Here is a 12,003-nt window from a genome sequence, read left to right as displayed (position 1 = left end):
CACTTAAGAGGTAGGTAGATGTAGTACTTTGAAAAGATTTCATTGAGGTTAGTTATAACTTATAAGTTATATGTTCACATATAGATAACTTATAAATTAGATAATTATAGTTATTATATAATGTATCGTCACTGCAGATCAAATAAGGTAAACCTGATTGATTTAATCCCTAATTTCCAAGTGTTCATTTTGTGTTGATAATATATTTTTAATTTTTAAATGCGACTGTTTAATTGAATCTTATATTTACTTGGTTGTATTTTAAGATTTTTCAAAATGGTTGAAAATATAGGTATTTTATTTAATCATTTTTTATACAATTATTTTTGTACAAAAATCAACCGTACATTAGCAATGGTTAATGAGTGATAACTATGATAAGTGTTAGCCGATCGCTGAACGACACTCATCCCTTAAATTAAAAACAAGTCGACTTACGAAATTATTTTTTCGGATTAGCTGAGTGAGATTTGACGATTCATTGGGATGACGACGGTGGCGGTATTAGTGTCTGCTTACTTCGGTCTATTATTTTTGTTTTTTCCTATGTAGCTGTAGTGCCACTAACTTTTTATTGACACTGTCCATCCACCGGCGGTGGTAGTCAAACGTGAAAGGTGTCTGTTCCGCAGTCAGAGCCGCCGACGAATTTAATGGATTTCTGCTGCAGTTGACTGCGGTCCCTGAGGATGGTTTCCACTTTTCCGGCACAACCCTTACAAACAGCCCTGTGTCGGCGTTCAAGTTTGTCTTGTAGTCCACCGTCACTATAAAAAAGTATTAGACAGAGAAGAGATTTAAGAAAAATCTCACTTCAGCTATAGACTCAGGAATTTTGTTTCAGAAAACGAAAATCTAATATTTTTAGTGTATATTATACCATTGACGTAGCCAAGTTATAGTATAGTTTATTCAACTACTAGTAAAACGTAATACGGTAGGTTGTCCAAAACATTGCATTTACTAAATTATTAATTATTAATTATTATAATAGCTCATATTAATTATACCCACGTCCTATATCATATATTATCATTGTTTTTATAACTCTTGAGTGAATACCGATTTGCCGTGTGTGAATGGGTAAGTGTTATAAGATAGGCAATAGTTTAAAATTGATCTAAATATTTTGAAAAAATAATTTTATACAGATGTATAGACTATACTAAAAAATAATTGTATTCATAAATGATAACACTTTAAAAATACCAAACGAAAAACATTTTTGAATTACAATGAAAATTAAAGTCGTTATTCTTCGTTGAATATCTAATTTCTTATATATGTTAAGATTATGATAATTTTGATAGTAATTATTACAGTTAGTTTTTTACAATAACTGTAGGTAGCTTGAATGTTGTAAAAAATGTTTTTGACCTAACCTATGGTGTTTGGATACTGTTTAGGTGCTCTTAATAGAGCACGGTAAATAAAATAGTTGTATAAGATGTAACTTAACATAAATGTAAATAACTTAACACCTATATTTTATGCTTAATCGAAATAATCCAAATAACAGTGTCAAAAATCTGTGCAGCATTACGAAACACACCAACTCAGTACTAAAATACAAGTACCCAAATAATTTACAACGCTAGGTATAAAAATGATTTAGGTACCTTTTATTATGTCACCTAGGAGCATAGGCACCAAATTTGCAATGACGCTCGTAGATGGATTCAGTCCGGGAATGGAATTGATCTCGATCAAATATGGGATAAAGTTATCCGTGATCAAGAAATCGGCTCCAAACAATTGAAAAGTTTTGTCGCGGTAAAACGAAGTGTCCGTAGCAGCTTGTAACACAGCGTAAATACTTTCGCACATCCCGGGAAATATTAATTCATCCCATACGTATTCTTGTCCAATATTTCTGAAAAAGTTATGTAATTGTAAGACTATATACGGCTACACAGAAATAACCTACACAATTATATTATATGAATACGACGTATATTTAGTTCGACACAGCAGGGATTAAAATTATGTGTTACACATTTTGTGACTGTGCAGTGTTTATTTGTTGTATTTATCATAAGACATGGTCAGATAAACTATAGTTATTTATTTGTTCAATTAGTGTAAACCGAGTTAGAAGGAGTTTTACGTTGATAGACTTTTGTTAGAGGAAATCAGTCACGGCGATGTTTTATTAGTTTTTATTTAATTAGAAGATTACGTATCAATACATTTTTAAACGTCTTCTAGCCTATTCAGAAGGGATAAGTAGGAAATTAGAGAGTTATTTTGGACGGATGGATGGATTAGAGTGGAAGCGTTTATAATATGAGGTTTTGATGACAAGTTATAGTTAAACTGTTGGAATGGAGAGGTCTTCATGGAGAGTATCAAAAGAGTGGGTTAAGCAATTAAAGTGGTCTGTATTACGAAAATTCTTTGTTAATATTTTTATTTTTATAATTTTTTCATATTGATTATTTTTCTTATTTAAAAAAAAATATAAATCGAGGAGTACGAAAAATATATACTTCAGCCTCAGGCTAGTAGTAAAATCTGTATTAAACAATTGCCAATTGGTTTTCAAGATAACTCAAGAGACCTATGAGTTGTGACGACTAGATTAATAAAGGTTTAAAGGAACATTTTATATTCAACTTAATAAGAATTTGGCCGTTGACCATATCCGTGTGTTAGTAATAAATGGTCATATTAAATGGAAATACAGATTACATTATAGTAAAGGTATGAGTACCTCTCGGGGTTTATTTTATACACCTCCATTGAGTTTTACATGAGATCCAAATATATTCTATAATCACAAAACAAAAAATATGTTTTTTTAAATACAATTCTAATTATTCCAATATATGACATCAAAATGATAACAATATTTTTTATTTTGAAAACTATATTCGACCGCAGTACGTTTTTAAAATTATTTAGATCCGACTAAATATTTTATCTTAAAATTTTTGAACCACTTATTATAATTATTCAAAATACGAGTGTAAAAATGTAGCTTGATTATTTCCTTGATATAGAGAGTCTTCATATTTTTTCAGAATGAAAATCGGGAGAAATTATATGCCATACAGTAGGATTCTTAATAAGTACCCAGTTTTTGACTAAAATTACATCAGTTGTGAGGCCTCTTAAAGCGGTACAGTATGAACTTTCGGTACCTCATAGAGCCATACCAGTTATATGTTATGTACCTTAAATGGTTTTGTAGTTCTCTGTAATCCCACATGCACTCTTCGGGTATTTGCGAATTTCTAAATTTTCGGTATTTATTTTGCAGCCTAACATTGCTCAGATGAATGGATTCATGCATGTTTTCCATGGAGAAACTGTTAGTACAAAATCGGACATAACCCTCTCTGTAAAAAAATGGTTATTTCAACAATTTTTTCTATTAAACATTGTGCTCATGTAATCCGTATGATGCAATTATACAAATGGTAATAGACATTTGAAAAATATTGTATAGGTATACTAACTTATACATCCACACAACTACTGGACTCATATTGGTCACTAAAAACCATTGTCGCAAATCAATTTTACAAGTATAAACCAAAAGGGGTCTTTCTAAAAATAAAAAGAATTTTGGTAGTTTTTATGTCTTATTACTTTTTAATGTATTGGATTATTTTTACCTATATATTTTTGTACAATATGATTATTTCTCAAGACATCTGCTCCAGCGATTTTTTTTTTGATCGTCTGCAAGTTTCTAGACAATATGATGCCATGACCAGAACAGTTTGACCTGGGTTTTATGATCCATGTATTGGTAATTCCGTCTATATAGTGTTGGGGACAATATGTTTTCACTTCTTCGAGTAAATATTTACATTTTGCGTAGACATCGAACTATAGTATAACACAGATTACATATTATAATTACTAGAAAATCCGAAATATCGATTCCATTGACAAATCCTGCTCATTTTTCGTACAATTAAGAGAGTACAGAAAAATGTTTAAGCCTTGTTATCTGGTAGGTACCTCACGATCTATATTTTTTGGAACCTGCTCGTTAGCATTTATCATTACAGCAATTTAGCGATGCTACTATGTGAGAGTGTATGTCAAATATGTAAATGTCGTTTAAAATTGATTTATAAGTGAATTGTTGATTATTTAAAAAAACCTTTCCTTGAAAAGACAAGTCCTTGGATGAGGTTAAGGGGTTATGTATAGGCAATTCTTCCGTAATTTCTGAAATGGCGTGTCTTTAGTCTTTACTGTGTAAGAAATAGTAATTATAATAAGATTGTGGTTACCGCCAATCGCCAACATATCCGTAACCAATATCAAAAATATAGTACCTACAGTAGTCCTACACACAGATGTTTAAGAATTATTTCAATAATAGATCAAAAAATAGTAGATTCAAAAATAATTTATAAACGTGAAATAGCTATAATGGATTTTTAAAAAGGGTTCTTCTAGTATTTAGGTTTAAAAATTAAAAATATGTTTGAATGCATATCATATAATTTATAAACTAGAAATCGGACTGCTTACTAATTCATATTCAGTGAATTGTTAATGAGAATGAACAATTTAAAGAGTTTTACATTTATTTATGTTCAATACTCGGAACGGTGAGAAGTTTAGTTACAAGAATATTAATTTCAATTTTAAATAAACACATATAGGGTTACCATAGGGTGATTTCTTAATCAAGTCTTTTCATGTATAACTACGCTTTTCACATATACTTATTATGCTATATTGTATAGATTGTATATTATCTCTTAAAAAAAAAAAAATTTAAACACAAATATAAGAGAATAAATTAAAATATCTTTTTATTTTTAAAGTCAACCCACAAAAAATACTTTAATTTTTGACTAGCTCTTGGGTAATTTTAATGAAAAATATAACTCATTTACAAGGCCCTTATAGATTCCCGAAAAAATGAACATTCATCTTTAGCGTAGCTAAAATTGTCTATCAAAAACGCCGTATGATGTGATTTTATTATTAAAATGAATAAAAAAATATGAATATAATGAATATGTTACTGGAAAAATTGACCTAAAGAAGTTGTAAATTTTAAAAACATATTTTATTTAACATACATTTTTGCATGCACTAAGAATATAATGAAATCAAGTGCGTGAAGTGCCCCCCCCCCCACCATGACCGATTTTTTTGAAAGTTATATACTCATTTTGCAAATCATTTCCCTGCCCTCCATAAGCAAAATAAGACAGGGGGCAAATGAAATCGTGATCTTCTTTTAGTATAAACCAATTTTTGAACATCAAATTTTATAATTAGGTCATGTTTCAGAACAATATCTTTTATGAAAATAATATTGCTTGTATTATATAGATCATAGATGACTAACTAAACTGGGTATTAAAATATTTTGCTTTTATAAAATTTGGCTGCAGTATTTACCAAGTAAACATAATTTGGCTGTTATTTAATTATACAAGAAATATAATCAGTGTTTGTATAATGCTTCTTTTGAAGTACTATCCTAAACCTAGAAGACGGAGAGAAGTTATTCGCTGGGAGACAAAAACTTACATAGAAAATGTTTGCACATTTTAAATTCTGAGCGGAGTCATTGATTTTACAATAATACGTTTTTTAATTTATGAGTCTTTCGACACCCTTTGGAGCGGCAAAAATGCTTTAGTTTTTAACTTTAAAATCTTTTCTGTTAGTAAAATTAATGGTACGTTGGGAGGTCAATAGTAAAAACTCCTCAGTATTTTTCTTTATAATTGGGAAAAACAAAAATGAAAAAAAAGGAAATTTTTATGCAAAACCATAAAAAATCGATTTTCATATTATTTTTATTTCAAAACTGACAACTGTAGATACTTGCACTGAATGTTTGTGTTGGCTATTTTTTTTAAAAATTTAAACTAATATTTTAAGCTATTTATAAGCATTTGAAATATTTGAATTTTTTTTGGTTTTTTTGTTGAAAAGTGTTGGTAGATAACAATTTTTAGGCTAAGTAAAAAATAATACTCGATCACATATAAGATATTCTTTTATCAATTTAATAATAGCAATATTAAAAACACGAATTAAAAAAAAATTAATTTTAAGTTTAGATTTTGACAAAATCATAAAAATGTACAAATATTATTTTGTAATTAAAATCTTTTCAATTTGTACAGATGAAATGCATGCAAATTCTTACTAAAACTCCCCAAAAAATAAAAAAATATACAAAAGCACAATTTTGTTTATAGTCATTTCTTGTTAAAATTTACGAAATGGGATATTTAAATGTGCAATAACGATTTTGGTTATTTTGTAGTGATTCAAAAATATTTGTGGGGACTTGTTATTTTTACTCATATTATAAAAATGTAATATACCCAATGAAATTTTCAAAATATTGAAATTAATTTTAAGCTATTGCTCATTTTACCATGTAACGAGTACCGTAATACCAACATTAAAATAAATTTCAATGATAGCAGTATAAATATTAAACGTATAATAAAATATACTTAGTAGTTATAGTACCTAATTAGAATGCTGGACCGTCTCCGCTCAGAATCGTTTTTCGTATAGGTAATGATTAATCATTGAATTCAAATTTAACACATCCATTACAGTGACCTATACACAATGAAGAGGTACACTCGCACCTACTGAATAGCAGAGCGGTTACAATTTTTTTAAATTTTAAAATGTTTTTGCTAAATAATTGTAGCACAACATAGATTTACTTCTAATTCATTTGTGTATTCTTGACTAAATTTGGAGTTACTATCACTGATCAATTTTGTGTAATGAATCAGAAATTTGTCCAATACTTCTTTTTGACTTTTAAATTTCCATATATCTGCCTCAGTATTGCCAGTTTTTTGTTTATTCAAAATTTTTAGTATACTTCGTTTCACAAAATCAATAAATTCGTATGGTATCTAGTGAGGTCATGATGTAAACGATTTCATTATTTTTGACTTTTATACAGTTACTATAAATTAAAACTTACATTGCCATTTTCTGTGAACATTCTTTTATTATTCTCAATTGCTTTTACAATAATTTTCAGTGTGCTTACCAACGCTGTCGTAATGAAATCTTCCACAAATGCATCACTGTCTGCTTCGGTTCGAATATAATGACACCTCGGAAACATCAAATTCGTTTCAGCATTTTTGTAAGATTCCAAACATTGTGCCAAACCATTCTGTGTTTGTCAAAATAGATATTTTAACCACAAGGCTGACTAATAATAACCTAATCAGTTTGGTAATGCATAATTGTTATCTGTTATGGTGTTATTTATATTCAACTATTGGAGAATGTATATTAAAAATCTCATTAACAGCCAAAACATTTAAAATAGCATTTATCTTTTTATAATACTCCAATAAAAAACTTCAACTAGCAATTAAAAAAAAAAAACCATATTGTTTTCACACATGGTTATTTTAATTTGTTATTACACTTTCATTACATTTTCATTATACATTTATATAATTTTCGTCATCTTACCGACAGTCGATAAATAAATAAAGTTAAACATTTTTTTTGTAATCACAATTATACATTACTAGTGATATTGATTATGGTATATTTTGTGGATTCTTTTAAAATGTATTTTAATAATTCGTTTAAAACCTAACAGAGTTATACATATTGGTACTATATTATTAACAAATGGGTTAGGTACATCAAACATCGTAAATATAATTACATTTTTAAATATTTCGATGTACATAAAAGCAATAATATAGTACCCAAGTCAATACCTATACTGAGATTAGTATTATAGTGTGCTTGAGCGTTTGTATAAACGATCGTTTAAACGAAAACGTGAAGGAATTAATTTATTCGAAAATAATAACAGGTATCTGGGTAGGTATAGAAAAAAATATGATTTAAGTACCTAGGTATGAATATATTTTTATTCGTAGTTGTTTAAGCTTGAATGTGCGCGAGTATGTAAAATTATATAGTAAATAGTTCAGATAAATAAAATTAAGATTATAGAACAAAAATAAATTATTTTTAAATTACTTCCAATTGCAGTCCCTTCTAAGTTCTAACCATTGCACTTCGTTAAATATACCACTGGCTAATGTTTTTAATTTATAAGAAAAATAAAGAGAGTTTAAGTTTATTTTCATAATAATATTTATATAACTTATTTTGAGAGCTTTTATTCGTACATCTGAATGATCTGATTATGAATTGTGTATTTGTATGTTGTTCGGTTGAGTTTTAACTTATTTATTTAATCTTTTGGTCTAAAATGAACAATTCAAAAGGTGCTCTCAACCAAGTGACCAAGTAACAGTTTTAAAAATTAAACACTAATGCATTAAGATGAGCCGAGCCCCAAGACAACTATTGGATTTGTCAATAGTTGAGTGAAATATTTAATAGTTGTAAATTATAATTAGATATGTATTATAATATGTAGGTAAAAATATACTACCTACTTTGGTACAAAATAAGTGTCTTGTCATCTGACTGACACATGTCAATTTACTTAAAGTCGACCAATTAATCAACTGTTTTCTAGTGACGAAAATAAAGTCAGATCTTTTATTTTTTAGAATATTCCAAGTTTGCAAACTTTTTATACGCTCAATGGCACCTTCGTTTTCATTGATTGACGATTTAATCAGTGGAGGCGATTCGATCCAATTAACCATGTGTGCTTAAAGTTTCAATATTGTACATAAATAAATTGCTATACGATTTCAATTTTTCAGCATACGCGAATGCTGTTCAAATATTTACGTGATGATTTTAAACACAGCGAATAATTTATTGGTGGTCGGTACGGATCTCGTTTTTCGACCCAACCACGATTTTTCAGCTCTACAGAAATCGTTGGAAAATATCCTAATACCGAAAATATTTTTCGATCCTATAAATAAAAAACAAAAACAATAAACCATAAATTCGAATTAAGTACTTTAATAATGTTAATAATATATATTTTTGAGAATGCTCATCTCAATAAAACTAAATTTACCTGCAGTCTTATAAATTAGCAATATATAATTTTAATATTATTCTGTTTGTTTATTTTATTAAACGTTTTAATACTTTGATCTATTCTAAAGTACCTTTATAGCTTTCAACGTTCGATTACTGACACTCAACAAAGATTCAAAGTCTAATGATGTGTTTAATGAATTTAAATCTAATAAGTTATAGTTGCACTCTTTTATCAATGATTTATACAGTTCCTGAATATAGTTTTGAAAATTTAATTGGTATCTGGTGTTAAGGCTTCTCATTTTTGACAGTTCTGAGTATTGGTATTCATTTTTTACTTCCGGAATTTGATTAGAACCGCCTTGTTCATCCTTTGTTTTAGTACTGTTTGTGATTGAACATTGCTTTACCTCGTTGTAACTATAGTCGATACGATAGTCATAATCTAAAAATGATTGCACGTGTATTGAATAACTTCAACAGTAGATATTTTATTATTTTAGGCAAGTGTTACAGATTTAGTTTTATATTTTCGATTTAAAAATGATTTCTTACCATACCGAGTTAAAAATGAATTTCTTTTGTTAGTGCAGTTATTATTAGAATTCATTATGACGTGTTATTTCGATTTTTGTATCGAATTGATTAGTTTATGTAAATTTGTTGAATAGTTTTAAAAATAATATAAAATTTAAGTTATGTTGGATGTGTAGATGTGTTATTCAAGATGTTTTTTCGATGTTTATACTTTATATCTATGGTAATGAATGTTAAATTGCCGATATAGTTACCTACGTAACTGGCGTAACTGGTTTATCATAATAGAGTACCTGTTGGCTGTTATTTGCAAAACAATAATTATGCTTCAGTGTTTAAGGATCCGTGTGAATTATAAAGTGGTTTACTTTAAGCAATTATTTGCATTGTTTTTCATTATTATAAATAATAATGATATGATGTTTATTATCGTTGACAGTTGTGCTATATAAACATAATATAATAGTCGTAAATCTGTAATTGGACATCAGTGTTACCATATACTTGTATATTCGAGGAGCAGGATGTGATATGTATAGTTTGGAGCAAAGTTTGAACAGCTTCATTAACAGCTTATAAATTAAAATTGAAAGTTCAAACAGTGTGGTGTGATATGATAGTTCATGGTTAATTATTATATAATGTTACACATTTAATACTTTAATGTTATGTTAGTATACGGCCGCCATGAGCCACTAAGGAGAAATTCCATTTTTGCCAAAATCCAGTTTTGGTGTCTATCAATAGATAGATATATTTTAACTCTCTATAGATTCCCGAAATAAAAGTGAATGTCTTTCCAACTAGAAGATCATATAAATAGATAACAAAATAAGTAATATGAAAGAAGGTATTATGTACTGTACATTGTACATAGATGCATTAGGAAACTTAATTCAGGAGTTTGTCATACAAACAATTTTCCAAATTAAATGTATAGAATTAATAGTTAAATAATTATTTTAAAATTTCGCAATAAAAATGTTTAAATGTAAATTTTGTTAATGATTATCAGTACTACAATATTATGAATTGTATGCTATATAAATTATCTATACAGTATTATAATAAAATAAGAATAATACACATTTTTTGCTTATAACCCCCACCCCTCCTCAGAAAGGCTTTAACAGCAACTCGAAATAAAAGAGTACTTACTGATTTTCGTTTCCTGATTCATTTAAACCAATATGCATTAAGTCCATACAAATTTAAACCCATCATAATAACAAATCATCCTTTGAATGTTAAAAAAAAATATTATTTTTACTCTGCGGACTAATTTAGTGTGGAAAACTGTTGAATTGTTTCCTGAAAAACTATGTTTTTGGAGTTACTAAGTAATGGCCTTGGTCCTTGGACAAGGGAATAGAAACCTATTAACTTCCTCATCTATTTTTTTTTTTAAACAAAATATTTTTTTCATACCTTGTCATAAAAAAACGAAAGTAACTCCGAAGTTTTATTATTTTTGACATAGGTAATTGTATTTTATGTACCTATATTTATCGACATAAACATGAATATAGAGAGAGTATAATATTATTGGATAACATTTTCTCCAACAAAATAATTATGACCATCAGTACTCTGCACTTCTGCAGTATATATATTATATACATATTTTTAATTCGTATGATTGTACTAAGTATCTAGCCATAAAACTTTTTCTTCAAACATAATATTATTTAGATAATTATGATTTAAAAATGAATATAGTAATAAACATATGTGTTCATCGTATAGCTATCAAATATAATATTACTTGGTGGAAATCAAGTTTATTGGTTAATTCATAATTCAAAATAGTTATAAAACTTAATACATTTTCTTCATTTTAATTGATTTTTTTGAAAATCGTATGATTCACGTGACATTGGACAATACCTGTAAATTTTCATCATTGAAGGTATACCTATAGACCACTTCAAGTATTATCTAACAACTACAAGTCGTTTTCGTTGATTTAATTTTTACATGGTGATTCTCACCAATGTCAACGCCCTATCTACGATTAAAAATGTTTTTAAATTATTTTTGTTACGAAGGCTTGTTTAAGTTTTTCTTATGATTATTGTTGGTTTTTTGTACATAACATGTACATTTATTATATGTTACCGGTGTAACAGTCAATTTTTACACCCTCCCCCGACTGGTAAAAATATTCCACAGAGCCACAGGGGTAAAAACATTTGAGGGTATAAGAAATCTGCAACACCAGCGTGGCGGCGTTTAGTGCTTTCACTACTAAAAAGTATAGTATGTTACATAAAAACAATTATACATTACTTTATTTGATTATGTTGCAATTCTTTTCATTGTCAAATAATAAACACTTTGAATGTCATTAACTAAAATTGTTGTTTTAATGAAAATATTTAATTTAGTTCAACCGGTGAGTCATTCAGTTACTGAAGTATACAATGGAAATAGCTACAGAGGCTTGCAATAGTGTGAATTGGGTTGGACATGAAAAATATGGGTACGTATGCAATCTGGGAGACTAGACAATCTATAGTTCAGTCTTTTTCGAGACACTATGCTATTGTTTACTTA

The 12,003-nt window shown here is 28.2% G+C and overlaps 1 protein-coding gene across 1 annotated transcript; it reads right to left on the bottom strand.

Annotated features, from left to right (window-relative positions):
* Positions 1-528: 528 nt before the first annotated feature.
* On the bottom strand, positions 529-9,520 carry LOC111038008 (tubulin glycylase 3A-like). Its single transcript, XM_022320925.1, has 11 exons — positions 9,466-9,520; positions 9,039-9,343; positions 8,707-8,836; positions 8,403-8,623; positions 6,947-7,144; positions 6,678-6,875; positions 3,621-3,837; positions 3,462-3,552; positions 3,177-3,341; positions 1,620-1,873; positions 529-767 (listed from the first exon to the last, which is right to left on the bottom strand). Exons 1-11 carry the CDS (start codon positions 9,518-9,520, stop codon positions 529-531), a joined length of 2,073 nt encoding a protein of 690 aa, XP_022176617.1.
* Positions 9,521-12,003: the final 2,483 nt, after the last annotated feature.

This window comes from Myzus persicae, unplaced genomic scaffold (assembly GCF_001856785.1).
Source record: "Myzus persicae strain clone G006 unplaced genomic scaffold, MPER_G0061.0, whole genome shotgun sequence".
NCBI lineage: Eukaryota > Metazoa > Arthropoda > Insecta > Hemiptera > Aphididae > Myzus > Myzus persicae.
This window is presented reverse-complemented; position numbering and strand designations above follow the sequence as displayed.